This window comes from Panulirus ornatus, chromosome 6, assembly GCF_036320965.1.
Source record: "Panulirus ornatus isolate Po-2019 chromosome 6, ASM3632096v1, whole genome shotgun sequence".
Taxonomy (NCBI): domain Eukaryota; kingdom Metazoa; phylum Arthropoda; class Malacostraca; order Decapoda; family Palinuridae; genus Panulirus; species Panulirus ornatus.
In genome coordinates, this window is record NC_092229.1 from 1,361,638 (window position 1) to 1,384,833 (window position 23,196).

The 23,196-nt window shown below is 39.4% G+C and overlaps 1 protein-coding gene across 1 annotated transcript in view; it reads right to left on the reverse strand.

The window, feature by feature from the left end:
- Nucleotides 1–14,874, reverse strand: part of LOC139749260 (uncharacterized) — a 481,728-nt gene extending 466,854 nt beyond the window's left edge. Inside the window, exons 1-2 of the mRNA XM_071662996.1 lie at nt 14,776–14,874; nt 1,511–1,608 (exon numbers count right to left, since the gene is read on the reverse strand). Of these exons, the coding sequence (XP_071519097.1) occupies nt 1,511–1,608; nt 14,776–14,839 (162 nt within the window). The 5' untranslated portion in view covers nt 14,840–14,874. The remainder of the gene's footprint in view (nt 1–1,510; nt 1,609–14,775) is intronic.
- Nucleotides 14,875–23,196: the final 8,322 nt, after the last annotated feature.

The following is a 23,196-nucleotide window of genomic DNA, read 5'->3' on the forward strand; positions in this document are numbered from 1 at the left end:
CTCACTCTTATCCCCTTTGCCTTTGTACAATGGCACTATGCACGCATTCCGCCAATCCTCAGGCACCTCACCATGAGTCATACATACATTGAATATCCTTAACAACCAATAAACAACACAGTCACTCACTTTTTTAATAAATTCCACAAAGCTTTCACTACCTCTTATCTGTTTACCAAACCATTCTCTCTGACCCTCTCACTTCGCACACCACCTCGACTAGACTAAAACACCCTATATCTGCCACTCTATCATCAAACACATTCAACAAACCTTCAAAATACTCACTGGATCTCCTTCTCACTTCATCACTCCTTGTTATTACCTCCCCATTTGCCCCCTTCACCGAGGTTCCCATTTGTTCTCTTGTTTTACACATTTTATTTACCTCCTCCCAAAACATCTTTTTAAGCACCCTAAAATTTAATGATATTCTCTCACCCCAACTCTCATTTGCCCTCTTCTTCATCTCCTGCACGTTTCTCTTGACCTCCTGCCACTTTCTTTCAAACATCTCCCAGTCATTTGCACTGCTTCCTTTCAAAATCCATCCAAATGCCTCTCCCTTCTCTTTCACTAACAATCTTACCTCTTCATCCCACCACTCACTACCCTTTCTAATCTGCCCATCTTCCACCTTTCTCATGCCACATGCATCTTTGGCGCAAACCATCACTACTTCCTTAAATACATTCCGTTCTACATATATTATTTATCTATTCTATATTATACTTAACCACTGTCTCCTACCTTTGCGAGGTAGCACTAGGAAACACACGAGAAATGGCCCAACCCCCCACATATACATGTATATACATAAACACTCACACACGCACATATACATACATACATATTTCAATATATACATACTTATAAACAGACATACACATATATACACATGTACATATCCATATTTGGTACCTTCATCCATTCCCGTCCCCACCCCGCCACACACGAAACAGCATCCCCCCATCCAGCCAGGCAGTGCCAGGAACAGACAAAAAGGCCACATTCATTCACACTCAGTCTCTAGGCGTCATATCTAATGCATCGAAACCATAGCTCCCTTTCCACATCCAGGCCCCACAGATCTTTCCATGCTTTACCCCAGATGCTTCACATGCATTGGCTCAGTCCACTGACAGCACGTCAACCCCAGTATACCACATCGTTCCAATTCACTCTATTCCTTGCATGTCTTTCATCCTTATTCACTTATTCACTAGATCCACTAAATGCAAACTAAAACAAAGTTGGAAAATGAAATTGATTAATGCAATGAATTAACATAGTGAGTGATATCAAATGAATGACAGAAAAGTTGATAGAGAGACTGATATTACTTTAAAGCTCTCTGCCTGAGCAGGTTGCATATCCATACTTAGGTGCAGTCCACTTCCATTGCAAACATCATAGTCCAGTAAATTCTAATTACTTTCTAGGAGTCACTGTGCATAAAAATCTTTGGAGATCAAACTTAAGATATTCATCTACGAAAAAGAAAACTCACTTGCATATTGATAGTTGTCATAACATCTTGACGAAACAGGGCAAGAACCCCATTCTCTGTGAGACTATTCTTGGAACTGCCACTTATACTCATCTCCCCTGTAAAGTTAATCTAGAAACACTTCTCATGAACACATTTATATGACTTTTTTTCATTTGAATAAAAATACAAACATGCCTTCATAATACTGAGGATAAATCATCATGCAAGTTTCTCTTTCTTGAATGTACTGTTCCTGTTCTTTAAATTATCATTAAATACAGCGAATTCGTAATATTCCTTAAATCATACTCATAAAATGTTTCTGAATTCTCTCTTACTTTTCAATTTCAGCTTGCTTAGCTAGTTACCATTCAATGCATGCATAGTCAGTCTTGCTTCTCAATTATACAATGATCATTTTCATCAGCAGCCTTTTTTCCCTCATATCACCTGACTCATTAACAAATGTGTTTATATGAAATTCAAATTAAATACTGTCTGTCAATACCCTGTCACAAACTCATCCACTTAAGGGTAACAGTAACATTTTTCATTTATACCCACTAATAAGATGGCATGAGGAAAATAAAGTTACTTGTGCACTAATTGAACCATTTATACTCATTCAGTAAACATAAAAAAAAGTTGCCAATATACATGGGACACTCACTGAGAAGACAAAGTAGAAAAAAGCATGACATTTGTTTCTGATAAAAAAGGAATATGGTACAAACATCAGCTTCAGATGATATTCTGTGATTCTGTTCTGCAATGCTAGTGTTGTAATTAGAGAATATAGTAACTGCTGCAGAGCATGATTTGGAGCATAAAATCTTACTGTCTTGATAACCCTTCAGTGAGGCAATTGCAAAAATTCTTGTGCACTGAAGGCTAAAATACAAAATATTGAGAAAAATATCTTCCTAAGACTGCTTTCAAGGTTAACTAAGGCATAATGTTCTGATTAAAATGATGTACAATGCACTGAGCAACTGTTTATGAGTGCTACATAGCCTGATTTATCTTTATCTATTCATATTACCCCCAGATCAATATATATATGAAAGAGTGCTGGAGGTACCCAGGACCTTTCTAAATGTTACTGCATCCCATGGCTCTACTACTCCAGTGGGAGGGATATCCAGACTCCTTTGGAGTAAAAAGTTCTTTGACAAGACTGTATTTCCAATGGTACAGCCTTGCCACAGGAGATTTTTCACACACATTGCAACCTTGAGTAGCAGAATCCAATAACATATGCACATTCAGATCAAAATGATACACATCTCACCCTACTGATTCACTGTTTATGAGTGCTGAAAACTATCTCATGCTGTAATGCTCCCAAGTGTATAAGGTACTCCCTAAGCATTTTCACAAACACCCAAGTGAGTTGTGTAGTGTTTCTATATATGCTTTTGTCTCAAGCAAAGGTGATTATAAATGATTTCATATCAAAACAATCCATTACCTTATAAGAGCTGGACAGAAACATAATCAAATACTATACATAGCATGAGGGCACATATCTTGTGCAGAAGTCCGTAACATCATTTCCACTTTACATGAAAAAAGTATTGGTTGTAGTGTCTTGAAATAATCTGTACAATGCCAAGTTAAGTATTAATGGCCTTACGTTTCACAATTGAGGCAAAAGCAGCCAATTCAAGAACTGATCATAATATGAGGTCAACTGTTCCTTCCTATGTTATCCTCAAATGAGACCTACCATCTCTTAAGGGTTAAGGCAACAGTATTGTTAGCTTTGAATTGCAAGTTATCACAAAATGTTAAAGCTCTGTTCAAAGAATACAAAAAAAGATGTGAACCAATATAAGGAGAAAAATCTACCAAAAAGCAACATTAAATATGGTAATATAGAAGGCTACCATATAACGATACCTTTCAGAATGACTTGTAATCAACAATGATGAGAATTAATTCTGAATTTTCCATTCCAGTAATCATGAAATATTCAAAGATACTGTAAGTTTTTTCAGTTACAGTCATTCATAATGGTGCCCAATACAAATAATATAAGACTTCCATACCAAAAGCATGCAGAAATCATTTGGAGTCATATTCAACCATTGAAAACACACACACACACACACACACAGCTGAGTGAGTGTGCTAGCAGCTTTGATGCACGAGACAGGGTTATAGTGATGGGTGATTTGAATGCAAAGGTGAGTAATGTGGCAGTTGAGGGTATAATTGGTGTACATGGGGTGTTCAGTGTTGTAAATGGAAATGGTGAAGAGCTTGTAGAGTTGTGTGCTGAAAAAGGACTAGTGATTGGGAATACTTGGTTTAAAAAAGAGAGATATACATAAGCATACGTATGTAAGTAGGAGAGATGGCCAGAGAGCGCTACTGGATTACATGATAATTGATAGGCACGTGAAAGAGAGATTTGGATGTTAATGTGCTGAGGGGGCAACTGGAGGGATGTCTGATCATCATCTTATGGAGGCAAAGGTGAAGATCTGAAGAGATTTTCAGAAAAGAAGAGAGAATGTTGAGGTGAAGAGAGTGGCGAGAGTGAGTGAGTGTGGAAAGGAGACTTGTGTGAGGAAGTACCAGGAGAGTTCGAGAGCAGAATGGAAAACGGTGAGAGCTAATGATGTAAGGGGAGTGGGGGAGGAATGGGATGTATTTCGTGAAGCAGTGATGGCTTGTGCAAATGATGCTTGTAACATGAGAGAGGTGGGAGGTGGGCACATTAGAGAGGGTGGGATGAAGAAGTAAGACTGTTCGTGAAAGAGAAGAAAGAGGCATTTGGATGATATTTGCAGGGAAATAGTGCAAATGACTGGGAGATGTATAAAAGAAAGAAGTAGGGGGTCAAGAGAAAGGTGCAAGTGGTGAAAAAGAGGGCAAATGAAAGTTGGGGTGAGAGAGTATCATTAAATTTTAGGGAGAATAAAAGGATGCTTTGGAAGGAGGTAAATAAAGTGCATAAGACAAGAGAACAAATGGGAAAATCAGTGAAGGGGGCTAATGGGGAGGAAATAACAAGTAGTGGTGAAATAGTGCAAATGACTGGGAGATGTATAAAAGAAAGAGGTAGGGGGTCAAGAGAAAGGTGCAAGTGGTGAAAAAGAGGGCAAATGAAAGTTGGGGTGAGAGAGTATCATTAAATTTTAGGGAGAATAAAAGGATGCTTTGGAAGGAGGTAAATAAAGTGCATAAGACAAGAGAACAAATGGGAAAATCAGTGAAGGGGGCTAATGGGGAGGAAATAACAAGTAGTGGTGAAGTGAGAAAGAGACGGAGAGAGTATTGTGAAGGTTTGTTGAATGTGTTTGACGATAGAGTGGCTACTATATACAGTGTTTTGATCGAGGTGGTGTGAGAAGTGATAGGGTCAGTAAAAATGGTTTGGTATACAGAGAAGAGATAGTGAAAGCTTTGCGGAAGATGAAAGCCAGCAAGGCGGTGGGTTTGGATGGTACTGCAGTGGAATTTATCAAAAAAGGGGGTGACTGGGTTCTTGACTGGTTGGCAAGGATATTCAATATATGTATGGTTCATGGTGAAGTGCTTGAGGATTTGCAGAATGCATGCATAAGGCCACTGTACAAAGGCAAAGGGGATAAAGGTAAGTGTTCAAATTACAGAGGTATAAGTTTGTTGAGTATTCCTGGGAAATTATATGGGAGGGTATTGATTGAGAGGGTGAAGGCATGTACAGAGCATCAGATTGGGAAAGAGCAGTGTGGTTTCAGAGGTGGTAGAGGATGTGTGGATCAGGTGTTTGCTTTGAAGAATGTGAGAAATACTTAGAAAAACAGATGGATTTGTATGTAGAGTCTATGGACCTGAAGAAGGCATGATAAAGTTGATAGAGATGCTCTCCAGAAGGTATTAAGAGTATATGGTGTAGGAGACAAGTTGCTAGAAGCGGTGAAAAGTTTTTATCGAGGATGTAAGGCATATGTACAAGTAAGAAGAGAGGAAAGTGATTGGTTCCCAGTGAATGTCGGTTTGCGGCAGGGGTGCATGATGTCTCTATGGTTGTTTAATTTGTTTAAGGATAGGGTTGTTAGGGAGGTTGCCTCCTCACCACACATGAAATAGCATTTCCCCTACCCTGCGAGGTAGCAAAAGGAAAAGACAAAAAAAGGCCATATTCGTTCACACTCAGTCTCCAGCTGTCATGTGTAATGCACCAAAACCACACCTCCCTTTCCACATCCAGGTCCTACAAAACTTTCCATGGTTGACCCCAGATGCTTCACATGCCCTGGTTCAATCAATTGACAGCACGTCGACCCTGGTATACCACATCATTCCAATTCACTCTATTCCTTGCAAGCCTTTCACCCTTCTGTATGTTAAGGCACCGATCGCTCAAAATCTTTTTCACTCCATCCTTCCACCTTCAATTTGGTCTCTCACTTCTCCTTCTTCCCTCCACCTCTGACACATATATCCTCTTTGTCAATCTTTCCTCAGTCATTCTCTTCATGTGTCCAAACCATTTCAACACACCCTCTTCTGCTCTCTTAACTACACTTTTTATTAACACACTTCTATCTTACCCTTTCATTACTTACTCGATCAAACCACCTCAAACCACATATTGTCCTCAAACATTTCAATTCCAACACATCCACCGTCCTCCGTACAACCCTATCTATAGCCCATGCCTCGCAACCATATGACATTGTTTGAACCACTATTCCTTCAAACATACCCATTTTTGCTTTCCGAAATAACGTTCTTGCCTTCCATACATTCTTCAATGCTCCCAGAACCTTCGCACCCTCCCACACCCTGTGACTCACTTCCACTTCCATGGTTTCATCCTCTGCTTAAGTCCACTCCCTGATATCTAAAATACTTCAATACTTCACTTCCTCCAGTTTATTGCCAGTCAAACTTACCTCCCAATTAACTTGTCCCTCAACCCTATTGTACCTAATAACCTCGCTCTTATTCACATTTACTCTCAGCATTCTCATTTCACATACTTACCGACTCAGTCACCAACCTCTGCAGCTTCTCACCCAAAGCAGCCACCAGTGCTGTAACATCAGCAAACAACAACTGACTCATTCCCCAGGCCCTCTTATCCACAAAAGACTGCATACTTGCCCTTCTCTCCATAACTCTTGCATTCACCTCCCTAACCACCCCATCCATAAACAAATTAAACAACCATGGGGACATCACACACACCGACAGCAAACCAACATTCACTGGGAACCAATCACTTTCCTCTCTTCCTACTTGCACGCATGCCTAACATCCTTGGTAAAAACTTTTCACTGCTTCTAGCAATTTACCTCCAACACTAAGTACTCTTAAAACTTCCCACAAAGCATCACTATGAAACCATCATATGCCTTTTCCAGATCCATAAATGCTAAATACAAATCAATCTGTTTTTACAATTATTTCTCACATACATTTTTCAAAGCAAATACCTGATCCACACATCCTCTACCACTTCTGAAACCACACTGCTCTTCCTCAATCTGATCCTCTGTACATGCCTTCACCCTCTCAGTCAATACCCTCCCATATAATTTCCCACGAATACTCAACTAACTTATTTCTCTGTAATCTTAGCACTCACCCTTTGCCTATGTACAATGGCACTATGCATGAATTCTGCCAATCCTCAGGCACTTCATCATAATCCATACATACAGTGAATATCCTTGCCAACCAATCAATAACACAGTCACCCCCTTTTCTTAAAATTCCACTATAATACCATCCAAACCCGCTGCCTTGCTTCCTTTCATCTTCCGCAAAGCTTTCACTACTTCGTCTCTATTTACCAACCCATTCTCCCTGACCCCTCTCACTCTGCACACCACCCCGAATAAAACACCCTATATCTGCCACTCTCTCATCAAACACATTCAACAAACATTAAAAATACTCACTCCATCTCTTCACTTAATCACTACTACTTGTTATTACCTCCCCATTTGCCCGCTTCACTGATGTTCCCATTTGTTCCCTTGACTCATATACACATTTTTTACCCCTTTCCAAAACATCTTTTTATTCTCCCTAAAATTTATTGATACTCTCTCACCTCAACTCTCATTTGCCCTTTTTCACCTCTTACACCTCTCTCTTGACCTCTTACCACTTTCTTTTATACAACTCCCAGTCATTTGCACTATTTCCCAGCAAAAATCATCCAAACGCCTCTCTCTTAACTTCTTCATCCCAGCACTAACTACCCTTTCTCATGCCACATGCATCTTTTGCACAAGCAATCACTGCTTCCCTAAATACATCCCATTCCTCCCCCACTCCCCTCATGTCATTTGATCTCACCTTTTGCCATTCTACACTCAATCTCTCCTAGTACTTCCTCACAAAAGTCTCCTTTCCAAGCTCACTTACTCCTGCCATTCTCTTCTCTCTAACATTTTCTCTTCTTTTCTGGAAACCTCCACAAATCTTAGCCTTTGCCGCCATAAGATAGTAATCAGACATCCCACCAGCTCCCCCTCTTAGCAAATAAACATCCAAAAGTCTCTTTTACAAGCCTCTTTTACAAGCTTATCAAATAACATGTAATCCAATGACACCCTTTGACCATCTCTCCTACTCACATACATACACTTATGTTTATCTCTCTTTTTAACCCACGTATTCCCAATTGCCAGGCCTTTTTCAGCTCACAGATCCACAAGCTCTTCACCATTTCCATTTACAACACTGAACACCCCATGTACACCAATTAAACCCTCAACTGCCACATTACTCACCTTCGCATTCAAATCACCCATCACTAAAACCTGGTCTCATGCATCAAAGCGGCTAACACACTCACTCAGTTGCTCCCAAAACACTTGCCTCTCACGATCTTTCTTTTTATGACCAGTTGCATAGGCACCAATAATCACCCATCTCTCTCCATCCACTTTCACTTTTACCCCCATCAATCTAGAATTTACTTTCTTACACTCTATCACATACTTCCACAACTCTAGCTTCAGGAGTAGTGTTGCTCCTTCCTTTGCTATATATGGTGTGGGAGGTACGTTGCTAGAAGTAGTGAAAAGTTTTTATCAAGGATGTAAGGCATCAGTATGTGTAGGAAGAGAGGAAAGTGACTGCTTCGCAGTGAATGTCGGTTTGTGACAGGGGCGCGTGATGTCTCCATGGGTGTTTAATTTGTTTATGGATGGGGTTGTTAGGGAGGTGAATGCAAGAGTTTTGGAGAGAGGGGCAAGTATGCAGTCTGTTGTGGATGAGAGGGCTTGAGGAGTGAGTCTGTTGTTGTTCGCTGATGATACAGCACTGGTGGCTGAATCGGGTAAGAAACTGCAGATGTTGGTGACTGAGTCTGGTAAAGTGTGTGAAAGAAGAAAGGTGAGAGTAAATGTGAATAAGAGGAAGGTTATTAGGTTCAGTAGGGTTGAGGGACAAGTAAATTGGGAGGTAGGCTTGAATGGAGAAAAACTGGAGGAAGCGAAGTGTTTTTGATATCTGGGAGTGGATTTGGCAGCGGATGGAACCATGGAAGTGGAAGTGAGCCACAGGGTGAGGGAGGGGGCAAAGGTTCTGGGAGCACTGAAGAATGTGTGGAAGGCAAGAACATTATCTCGGAGAGCAAAAATGGTCATGTTTGAAGGAATAGCGGTTCCAACAATGTTATATGGATGTGAGGCATGGGCTATAGATAGGATTGTGCGGAGGAGGGTGGATGTGTTGGAAATGAATGTCTGAGGACAACATGTGGTGTGAGGTGGTTTGATCGAGTAAGTAATGAAGGGGTAAAAGAGATGTGTGGCAATAAAAAGAGTGTGGTTGAGAGAGTAGAGGAGGATGTATTAAAATGGTTTGGTCACATGGAGAGAATGAGTGAGGAAAGGTTGACAAAGGGGATATATGTATCAGAGGTTGAGGTAACGAGGAGAAGTGGGAGACCAAATTGGAGATGGAAGGATGAAGTGAAAAAGGTTTGGAGCGAATGGGGCCTGAACATAAAGAAGGGTGAAAGGCATGCAAGGAATAGAGTAACTTGGAACACTGTGATATACCAGTGTCGACGTGCTGTCAATGGATTGAACCAGGGCATGTGAAGCGTCTAAGGTAAACCATGGAAAGTTTTGTATTTCATATATATATATATATATATATATATATATATATATATATATATATATATATATATATATTTCTTCTTTCATACTATTCACCATTTCCCGCATTAGCGAGGTAGCGTTAAGAACAGAGGACTGGGCCTTTGAGGAAATATCCTCACCTGGCCCCCTTCTCTGTTCCTTCTTTTGGAAAATCAAAAAAAAATGAAAGGGGAGGATTTCCAGTCCCCCACTCCCTTCCCTTTTAGTCGCCTTCTACGACACTCAGGGAATACGTGGGAAGTATTCTTTCTCCCCTATCCCCAGGGATATATATATATGTTTTTTCTTTTTTTTTGCTTTGTCGCTGTCTCCCGCGTTTGTGAGGTAGCACAAGGAAACAGACGAAAGAAATGGCCCAACCCACCAACATACACATGTATATACATACACGTCCACACACGCAAATATACATACCTACACAGCTTTCCACGGTTTACCCCAGACGCTTCACATGCCCTGTTTCAATCCACTGACAGCACGTCAACCCCGGTATACCACATCGATCCAGTTCACTCTATTCCTTGCCCGCCTTTCACCCTCCTGCATGTTCAGGCCCCGATCACTCAAAATCTTTTTCACTCCATCTTTCCACCTCCAATTTGGTCTCCCACTTCTCCTCGTTCCCTCCACCTCCGACACATATATCCTCTTGGTCAATCTTTCCTCACTCATTCTCTCCTTGTGCCCAAACCATTTCAAAACACCCTCTTCTGCTCTCTCAACCACACTCTTTTTATTTCCACACATCTCTCTTACCTTTACATTACTTACTCCATCAAACCACCTCACACCACACATTGTCCTCAAACATCTCATTTCCAGCACATCCACCCTCCTGCGCACAACTCTATCCATAGCCCACGCCTCGCAACCATACATCATTTTTGGAACCACTATTCCTTCAAACATACCCATTTTTGCTTTCCGAGATAATGTTCTCGACTTCCACACATTCTTCAAGGCTCCCAGGATTTTCACCCCCTCCCCCACCCTATGATTCACTTCCGCTTCCATGGTTCCATCCGCTGCCAGATCCACTCCCAGATATCTAAAACACTTTACTTCCTCCAGTTTTTCTCCATTCAAACTTACCTCCCAATTGATTTGACCCTCAACCCTACTGTACCTAATAACCTTGCTATTATTTACATTTACTCTTAACTTTCTTCTTTCACACAATTTACCAAACTCAGTCACCAGCTTCTGCAGTTTCTCACATGAATCAGCCACCAGCGCTGTATCATCAGCGAACAACAACTCACTCACTTCCCAAGCTCTCTCATCCACAACAGACTTCATTCTTGCCCCTCTTTCCAAAACTCTTGCATTCACCTCCCTAACAACTCCATCCATAAACAAATCAACCAACCATGGAGACATCACACACCCCTGCCGCAAACCTACATTCACTGAGAACCAATCACTTTCCTCTCTTCCTACTCGTACACATGCCTTACATCCTCGATAAAAACTTTTCACTGCTTCCAACAACTTGCCACCCACACCATATATTCTTAATACCTTCCACAGAGCATCTCTATCAACTCTATCATATGCCTTCTCCAGATCCATAAATGCTACATACTAATCCATTTGCTTTTCTAAGTATTTCTCACATACATTCTTCAAAGCAAACACCTGATCCAAACATCCTCTACCACTTCTGAAACCACACTGCTCTTCCCCAATCTGATGCTCTGTACATGCCTTCACCCTCTCAATCAATACCCTCCCATATAATTTACCAGGAATACTCAACAAACTTATACCTCTGTAAGTTGAGCACTCACTCTTATCCCCTTTGCCTTTGTACAATGGCACTATGCACGCATTCCGCCAATCCACAGGCACCTCACCATATGTCATACATACATTAAATAACCTTACCAACCAGTCAACAATACAGTCACCCCCTCTTTTAATAAATTCCACTGCAATACCATCCAAACCTGCTGCCTTGCCGGCTTTCATCTTCCGCAAAGCTTTTACTACCTCTTCTCTGTTTACCAAATCATTTTCCCCAACCCTCTCACTTTGCACACCATCTCGACCAAAACACCCTATATCTGCCACTCTATCATCAAACGCATTCAACAAACCTTCAAAATACTCACTCCATCTCCTTCTCACATCACCACTACTTGTTATCACCTCCCCATTAGCGCTCTTCACTGAAGTTCCCATTTGCTCCCTTGTCTTACGCACTTTATTTACCTCCTTCCAGAACATCTTTTTATTCTCCCTAAAATTTAATGATACTCTCTCACCCCAACTCTCATTTGCCCTCTTTTTCACCTCTTGCACCTTTCTCTTGACCTCCTGTCTCTTTCTTTTATACTTCTCCCACTCAATTGCATTTTTTCCCTGCAAAAATCGTCCAAATGCCTCTCTCTTCTCTTTCACTAATAATCTTACTTCTTCATCCCACCACTCACTACCCTTTCTAATCAACCCACCTCCCACTCTTCTCATGCCACAAGCATCTTTTGCGCAATCCATCACTGATTCCCTAAATACATCCCATTCCTCCCCCACTCCCCTTACTTCCATTGTTCTCACCTTTTTCCATTCTGTACTCAGTCTCTCCTGGTACTTCCTCACACAAGTCTCCTTCCCAAGCTCACTTACTCTCACCAACCTCTTCACCCTAACAATCACTCTTCTTTTCTGAAAACCCATACAAATCTTCACCTTAGCCTCCACAAGATAATGATCAGACATCCCTCCACTTGCACCTCTCAGCACATTAACATCCAAAAGTCTCTCTTTCGCGCGCCTGTCAATTACCACGTAATCCAATAACGCTCTCTGGCCATCTCTCCTACTTACATACGTATACTTATGTATATCTCGCTTTTTAAACCAGGTATTCCCAATCACCAGTCCTTTTTCAGCACATAAATCTACAAGCTCTTCACCATTTCCATTTACAACACTGAACACCCCATGTATACCAATTATTCCCTCAACTGCCACATTACTCACCTTTGCATTCAAATCACCCATCACTATAACCAGGTCTTGTGCATCAAACCCACTAACACACTCATTCAGCTGCTCCCAAAACACTTACCTCTCATGATCTTTCTTCTCATGCCCAGGTGCATATGCACCAATAATCACCCATCTCTCTCCATCAACTTTCAGTTTTACCCATATTAATCGAGAATTTACTTTCTTACATTCTATCACATACTCCCACAACTCCTGTTTCAGGAGTACTGCTACTCCTTCCCTTGCTCTTGTCCTCTCACTAACCCCTGACTTTACTCCCAAGACATTCCCAAACCACTCTTCCCCTTTACCCTTGAGCTTCGTTTCACTCAGAGCCAAAACATCCAGGTTCCTTTCCTCAAACAAACTACCTATCTCTCCTTTTTTCACATCTTGGTTACATCCACACACATTTAGACACCCCAATCTGAGTCCAAGAGGAAGATGAGCACTCCCCGCGTGACTCCTTCTGTTAAAAATGTATAGGTTGTATATGTGCGTGTGTGGATGTGTATGTATATACATGTGTATGGGGGTGAGTTGGGCCATTTCTTTCGTCTGTTTCCTTGCGCTACCTCACTAACGCAGGAGACAGTGACAAAGTATAATAAAAAAATATATATAAATATTGTACAATGTAAATATTGTACAATGTGAGAATCATAAAAAACATACTTTTAACATATAAAGACTTCATTCGTGAAATTCTTAATATTCCTATGTATTCTTACAAAAATTACATACAGTACTCCATTTATCAATGCTAACTCAATAAATTTCATTGGAAATGTAAAGAGAGACCATATGTTTAAAAAGACAAGAATATGACAGCATTGGAGAAATTAATTCATACCTTAAATTTATGTAAACATCTGAACTCACCTAACACATTTGCAAAACTTGGATTAAGGCAACATCTAAACATCACAATGCATGATGGTAATCACTGGAATGCATAAATAATAAAGATTTCTACACTTTCCAGTATCGGTTTCTTGATTCATTACATCATTTATTTTATGTATCATCATGCGAACCAAATAAAGCTCTACAGAATCTGAGCAAGTACCTTATAATATCTTTGTACTGCACACAGGGAAATTACAAAGTAATGTTGGGAAGCCACAAACGTTCCTCCAGTTAATCTACTGTTTACTAAATTGAGATAAAAAAGTTACAAATGCATCACATAAACTATCCACTATTGATTTTGAGGGGTTTTGCACACCACTTTCCCTCTACTTCAGAGCCCTGCCCAATTTACTAAAACTTAAAAAAACGATGGAGTTTAAATTGCTATACCCAAAATCCTACACCATATATATAACCTTTAATCACTAAACAGATGCCTTTACAGAAATTTCGTTGTTTTCTATCATCTACAAAGGTAACATCCATTCTATAGAAAATATATATATATATATATATATATATATATATATATATATATAGTTATGAATAGGCCGCATTTTTCTGAAGATGTTCGTAACTCCCACTACTACTGCCTTACCTAACATGTAACAAAACATAATGCTCTGAGTGACCTTCCACATGTTTTAATGTATTCTCTAAACACTACCTAGAGATGACTTAGGAAGTCTTCTAACCACACAGCCCAGGCTGAAAAAGCACTACAGAACAAATTCACTCAATATGCTACTATACGTAGTTTCGATGAAACAATAACACCTTAACCACCAATTCTTTGACATGATTCATCTACTTATTACTTAATCATGAATTTTTCCTTACAAACTCTTGCCACTATCGTCTTATCTAAAAAATGTCAGATTTGTTCATGCCATTATGTCTAAGCGACCTTGTTACTTAAGAAAATATTTGGTGTACACTGTTTTACTTTCACATAAAAAAGCTTTCCTCTGCACTTAAAAGAAATCCTAATCCTATGGCGCCTGTTGGTTCATACTGTAAGTGAAACTGATAGGTTAATTCGACTTTCCTTCATTTAAGTAAATGGAATTAAGAATCATATCCCTAACGTATACTTTCACCAAAATCACTCAAAACATACCTTCAGTAATCTATCGAAATACTTCCTTACTGCCTATGGTACACTATATTTGTAAAATTTACAGTTAAAGACATCTAACAACATATATTCAACAGTTTATATTCCGGAAGCGAAAGTACACATGTAATTACCTGGCACAAACAAACAAACTTTATCTCGTGTTATTGTTGACAATCGGGAATTGGACCTGTACATTACTTCTCGAATGTTTTTGGCAGAATTTATAAGCAAAAAAGATAACATCAAACTTTTAAATTTGAAAATTTGATGATTTTACAGAATATTTTATATTTCTTAAAATGACATAAAGAACTTATCCATAAACTTTGGTAAGTTATAACGGACGACAGAGGATGGAGGGAGTGGATGGCTGTGATTGAAATGTCATTAATTACTCCGTAAGTAAAGCAGTGCATATTCTTAACAATGTACTATAACAAATGATAATGGACTATCATAGCTGAAAGCACAATGGAACCATGACATACATGTCCACTCAGTTTCGTTGTCAATACACACAAGATACAATTACTAGCAATGATTTTTAAATTTTACAACGAATTTAATGCATCTTGTTTGGTCTCAGAGTATGCCTTGACATTTGGACTCGGGAGTGAGTAAGGAAAGTATAGATTATAATCACAACTTTTCTAACACATTTCTTTGTTCCATTTCACTTTTGTCGCCACTGATATACAGCCAATTGCAGATAAACGTTTCGCAAAAACGTTTTATCATTATAACTTTAAGTTTACATAAACAGAATGTCTCATTGATAGTTGAATGAAAGGTCATATGCTAAAGGGCAAGAGAAGGCTAGCAGGGAGTTTACAGAGGCTAAAATACATTGATTAATAAGGGCCCGACCAAACCAAAATATGCAAATTTATCCACAAGAAAAGAGTTAGAAATCATGTCGGCATTTGTAATATTGCAGTGTCATGCGGGATAACTGTTAATGTGGTGACATCAATAGTTATGTCGATTTTTTGCTTTCTCGATACAGGAGATCCTTCTTCATACCGGCTTCATTTATCAGAATCAATGATTATCTAAACGACATTCTTGGCGGATTTGATGCTCACCAACATGTGATGGCAATTCGTACACGCTAAGTGTAAAGTACAAAAAGCATACATTTTGTCCAAGCAGGTGACTGGATATTCAGTTTCACTAATTATCCATGTTTTTGATGTAAAAAAATAGTCATGGAGTTCGTTGAACACCATAATACTGTACATAACGTAAGGGGACACACACACACACACACACACACACACACACACACACATATATATATATATATATATATATATATATATATATATATATATATATATATATATATATTTTTTTTTTTCTTTTTTTCAAACTATTCGCCATTTCCCGCGTTAGCGAGGTAGCGTTAAGAACAGAGGACTGGGCCATTGAGAGAATATCCTCACCTGGCCCCCTTCTCTGTTCCTTCTTTTGGAAAATTAAAAAAAAATGTATATATATATATATATATATATATATATATATATATATATTTTTTTTTTTTTTTTTATACTTTGTCGCTGTCTCCGCGTTTGCGAGGTAGCGCAAGGAAACAGACAAAAGAAATGGCCCAACCCCCCCATACACATGTACATACACACGTCCACACACGCAAATATACATACCTACACAGCTTTCCATGGTTTACCCCGGACGCTTCACATGCCTTGATTCAATCCACTGACAGCATGTCAACCCCTGTATACCACATCGCTCCAATTCACTCTATTCCTTGCCCTCCTTTCACCCTCCTGCATGTTCAGGCCCCGATCACACAAAATCCTTTTCACTCCATCTTTCCACCTCCAATTTGGTCTCCCTCTTCTCCTCGTTCCCTCCACCTCCGACACATATATCCTCTTGGTCAATCTTTCCTCACTCATTCTCTCCATGTGCCCAAACCATTTCAAAACACCCTCTTCTGCTCTCTCAACCACGCTCTTTTTATTTCCACACATCTCTCTTACCTTTACGTTACTTACTCGATCAAACCACCTCACACCACACATTGTCCTCAAACATCTCATTTCCAGCACATCCATCCTCCTGCGCACAACTCTATCCATAGCCCACGCCTCGCAACCATACAACATTGTTGGAACCACTATTCCTTCAAACATACCCATTTTTGCTTTCCAGGATCATGTTCTCGACTTCCACACATTTTTCAAGGCTCCCAAAATTTTCGCCCCCTCCCCCACCCTATGATCCACTTCCGCTTCCATGGTTCCATCCGCTGACAGATCCACTCCCAGATATCTAAAACACTTCACTTCCTCCAGTTTTTCTCCATTCAAACTCACCTCCCAATTGACTTGACCCTCAACCCTACTGTACCTAATAACCTTGCTCTTATTCACATTTACTCTTAACTTTCTTCTTCCACACACTTTACCAAACTCTGTCACCAGCTTCTGCAGTTTCTCACATGAATCCGCCACCAGCGCTGTATCATCAGCGAACAACAACTGACTCACTTCCCAAGCTCTCTCATCCCCAACAGACTTCATACTTGCCCCTCTTTCCAAGACTCTTGCATTTACCTCCCTAACAACCCCATCCATAAACAAATTAAACAACCATGGAGACATCACACACCCCTGCCGCAAACCTACATTCACTGAGAACCAATCACTTTCCTCTCTTCCTACACGTACACATGCCTTACATCCTCGATAAAAACTTTTCACTGCTTCTAACAACTTGCCTCCCACACCATATATTCTTAATACCTTCCACAGAGCATCTCTATCAACTCTATCATATGCCTTCTCCAGATCCATAAATGCTACATACAAATCCATTTGCTTTTCTAAGTATTTCTCACATACATTCTTCAAAGCAAACACCTGATCCACACATCCTCTACCACTTCTGAAACCACACTGCTCTTCCCCAATCTGATGCTCTGTACATGCCTTCACCCTCTCAATCAATACCCTCCCATATAATTTACCAGGAATACTCAACAAACTTATACCTCTGTAAGTTGAGCACTCACTCTTATCCCCTTTGCCTTTGTACAATGGCACTATGCACGCATTCCGCCAATCCACAGGCACCTCACCATATGTCATACATACATTAAATAACCTTACCAACCAGTCAACAATACAGTCACCCCCTCTTTTAATAAATTCCACTGCAATACCATCCAAACCTGCTGCCTTGCCGGCTTTCATCTTCCGCAAAGCTTTTACTACCTCTTCTCTGTTTACCAAATCATTTTCCCCAACCCTCTCACTTTGCACACCATCTCGACCAAAACACCCTATATCTGCCACTCTATCATCAAACGCATTCAACAAACCTTCAAAATACTCACTCCATCTCCTTCTCACATCACCACTACTTGTTATCACCTCCCCATTAGCGCTCTTCACTGAAGTTCCCATTTGCTCCCTTGTCTTACGCACTTTATTTACCTCCTTCCAGAACATCTTTTTATTCTCCCTAAAATTTAATGATACTCTCTCACCCCAACTCTCATTTGCCCTCTTTTTCACCTCTTGCACCTTTCTCTTGACCTCCTGTCTCTTTCTTTTATACTTCTCCCACTCAATTGCATTTTTTCCCTGCAAAAATCGTCCAAATGCCTCTCTCTTCTCTTTCACTAATAATCTTACTTCTTCATCCCACCACTCACTACCCTTTCTAATCAACCCACCTCCCACTCTTCTCATGCCACAAGCATCTTTTGCGCAATCCATCACTGATTCCCTAAATACATCCCATTCCTCCCCCACTCCCCTTACTTCCATTGTTCTCACCTTTTTCCATTCTGTACTCAGTCTCTCCTGGTACTTCCTCACACAAGTCTCCTTCCCAAGCTCACTTACTCTCACCAACCTCTTCACCCTAACAATCACTCTTCTTTTCTGAAAACCCATACAAATCTTCACCTTAGCCTCCACAAGATAATGATCAGACATCCCTCCACTTGCACCTCTCAGCACATTAACATCCAAAAGTCTCTCTTTCGCGCGCCTGTCAATTACCACGTAATCCAATAACGCTCTCTGGCCATCTCTCCTACTTACATACGTATACTTATGTATATCTCGCTTTTTAAACCAGGTATTCCCAATCACCAGTCCTTTTTCAGCACATAAATCTACAAGCTCTTCACCATTTCCATTTACAACACTGAACACCCCATGTATACCAATTATTCCCTCAACTGCCACATTACTCACCTTTGCATTCAAATCACCCATCACTATAACCAGGTCTTGTGCATCAAACCCACTAACACACTCATTCAGCTGCTCCCAAAACACTTACCTCTCATGATCTTTCTTCTCATGCCCAGGTGCATATGCACCAATAATCACCCATCTCTCTCCATCAACTTTCAGTTTTACCCATATTAATCGAGAATTTACTTTCTTACATTCTATCACATACTCCCACAACTCCTGTTTCAGGAGTACTGCTACTCCTTCCCTTGCTCTTGTCCTCTCACTAACCCCTGACTTTACTCCCAAGACATTCCCAAACCACTCTTCCCCTTTACCCTTGAGCTTCGTTTCACTCAGAGCCAAAACATCCAGGTTCCTTTCCTCAAACAAACTACCTATCTCTCCTTTTTTCACATCTTGGTTACATCCACACACATTTAGACACCCCAATCTGAGTCCAAGAGGAAGATGAGCACTCCCCGCGTGACTCCTTCTGTTAAAAATGTATAGGTTGTATATGTGCGTGTGTGGATGTGTATGTATATACATGTGTATGGGGGTGAGTTGGGCCATTTCTTTCGTCTGTTTCCTTGCGCTACCTCACTAACGCAGGAGACAGTGACAAAGTATAATAAAAAAATATATATAAATATTGTACAATGTAAATATTGTACAATGTGAGAATCATAAAAAACATACTTTTAACATATAAAGACTTCATTCGTGAAATTCTTAATATTCCTATGTATTCTTACAAAAATTACATACAGTACTCCATTTATCAATGCTAACTCAATAAATTTCATTGGAAATGTAAAGAGAGACCATATGTTTAAAAAGACAAGAATATGACAGCATTGGAGAAATTAATTCATACCTTAAATTTATGTAAACATCTGAACTCACCTAACACATTTGCAAAACTTGGATTAAGGCAACATCTAAACATCACAATGCATGATGGTAATCACTGGAATGCATAAATAATAAAGATTTCTACACTTTCCAGTATCGGTTTCTTGATTCATTACATCATTTATTTTATGTATCATCATGCGAACCAAATAAAGCTCTACAGAATCTGAGCAAGTACCTTATAATATCTTTGTACTGCACACAGGGAAATTACAAAGTAATGTTGGGAAGCCACAAACGTTCCTCCAGTTAATCTACTGTTTACTAAATTGAGATAAAAAAGTTACAAATGCATCACATAAACTATCCACTATTGATTTTGAGGGGTTTTGCACACCACTTTCCCTCTACTTCAGAGCCCTGCCCAATTTACTAAAACTTAAAAAAACGATGGAGTTTAAATTGCTATACCCAAAATCCTACACCATATATATAACCTTTAATCACTAAACAGATGCCTTTACAGAAATTTCGTTGTTTTCTATCATCTACAAAGGTAACATCCATTCTATAGAAAATATATATATATATATATATATATATATATATATATATATAGTTATGAATAGGCCGCATTTTTCTGAAGATGTTCGTAACTCCCACTACTACTGCCTTACCTAACATGTAACAAAACATAATGCTCTGAGTGACCTTCCACATGTTTTAATGTATTCTCTAAACACTACCTAGAGATGACTTAGGAAGTCTTCTAACCACACAGCCCAGGCTGAAAAAGCACTACAGAACAAATTCACTCAATATGCTACTATACGTAGTTTCGATGAAACAATAACACCTTAACCACCAATTCTTTGACATGATTCATCTACTTATTACTTAATCATGAATTTTTCCTTACAAACTCTTGCCACTATCGTCTTATCTAAAAAATGTCAGATTTGTTCATGCCATTATGTCTAAGCGACCTTGTTACTTAAGAAAATATTTGGTGTACACTGTTTTACTTTCACATAAAAAAGCTTTCCTCTGCACTTAAAAGAAATCCTAATCCTATGGCGCCTGTTGGTTCATACTGTAAGTGAAACTGATAGGTTAATTCGACTTTCCTTCATTTAAGTAAATGGAATTAAGAATCATATCCCTAACGTATACTTTCACCAAAATCACTCAAAACATACCTTCAGTAATCTATCGAAATACTTCCTTACTGCCTATGGTACACTATATTTGTAAAATTTACAGTTAAAGACATCTAACAACATATATTCAACAGTTTATATTCCGGAAGCGAAAGTACACATGTAATTACCTGGCACAAACAAACAAACTTTATCTCGTGTTATTGTTGACAATCGGGAATTGGACCTGTACATTACTTCTCGAATGTTTTTGGCAGAATTTATAAGCAAAAAAGATAACATCAAACTTTTAAATTTGAAAATTTGATGATTTTACAGAATATTTTATATTTCTTAAAATGACATAAAGAACTTATCCATAAACTTTGGTAAGTTATAACGGACGACAGAGGATGGAGGGAGTGGATGGCTGTGATTGAAATGTCATTAATTACTCCGTAAGTAAAGCAGTGCATATTCTTAACAATGTACTATAACAAATGATAATGGATATCATAGCTGAAAGCACAATGGAACCATGACATACATGTCCACTCAGTTTCGTTGTCAATACACACAAGATACAATTACTAGCAATGATTTTTAAATTTTACAACGAATTTAATGCATCTTGTTTGGTCTCAGAGTATGCCTTGACATTTGGACTCGGGAGTGAGTAAGGAAAGTATAGATTATAATCACAACTTTTCTAACACATTTCTTTGTTCCATTTCACTTTTGTCGCCACTGATATACAGCCAATTGCAGATAAACGTTTCGCAAAAACGTTTTATCATTATAACTTTAAGTTTACATAAACAGAATGTCTCATTGATAGTTGAATGAAAGGTCATATGCTAAAGGGCAAGAGAAGGCTAGCAGGGAGTTTACAGAGGCTAAAATACATTGATTAATAAGGGCCCGACCAAACCAAAATATGCAAATTTATCCACAAGAAAAGAGTTAGAAATCATGTCGGCATTTGTAATATTGCAGTGTCATGCGGGATAACTGTTAATGTGGTGACATCAATAGTTATGTCGATTTTTTGCTTTCTCGATACAGGAGATCCTTCTTCATACCGGCTTCATTTATCAGAATCAATGATTATCTAAACGACATTCTTGGCGGATTTGATGCTCACCAACATGTGATGGCAATTCGTACACGCTAAGTGTAAAGTACAAAAAGCATACATTTTGTCCAAGCAGGTGACTGGATATTCAGTTTCACTAATTATCCATGTTTTTGATGTAAAAAAATAGTCATGGAGTTCGTTGAACACCATAATACTGTACATAACGTAAGGGGACACACACACACACACACACACACACACACACACACACATATATATATATATATATATATATATATATATATATATATATATATATATATATATATATTTTTTTTTTTCTTTTTTTCAAACTATTCGCCATTTCCCGCGTTAGCGAGGTAGCGTTAAGAACAGAGGACTGGGCCATTGAGAGAATATCCTCACCTGGCCCCCTTCTCTGTTCCTTCTTTTGGAAAATTAAAAAAAAATGTATATATATATATATATATATATATATATATATATATATATTTTTTTTTTTTTTTTTATACTTTGTCGCTGTCTCTCGCGTTTGCGAGGTAGCGCAAGGAAACAGACAAAAGAAATGGCCCAACCCCCCCATACACATGTACATACACACGTCCACACACGCAAATATACATACCTACACAGCTTTCCATGGTTTACCCCGGACGCTTCACATGCCTTGATTCAATCCACTGACAGCATGTCAACCCCTGTATACCACATCGCTCCAATTCACTCTATTCCTTGCCCTCCTTTCACCCTCCTGCATGTTCAGGCCCCGATCACACAAAATCCTTTTCACTCCATCTTTCCACCTCCAATTTGGTCTCCCTCTTCTCCTCGTTCCCTCCACCTCCGACACATATATCCTCTTGGTCAATCTTTCCTCACTCATTCTCTCCATGTGCCCAAACCATTTCAAAACACCCTCTTCTGCTCTCTCAACCACGCTCTTTTTATTTCCACACATCTCTCTTACCTTTACGTTACTTACTCGATCAAACCACCTCACACCACACATTGTCCTCAAACATCTCATTTCCAGCACATCCATCCTCCTGCGCACAACTCTATCCATAGCCCACGCCTCGCAACCATACAACATTGTTGGAACCACTATTCCTTCAAACATACCCATTTTTGCTTTCCAGGATCATGTTCTCGACTTCCACACATTTTTCAAGGCTCCCAAAATTTTCGCCCCCTCCCCCACCCTATGATCCACTTCCGCTTCCATGGTTCCATCCGCTG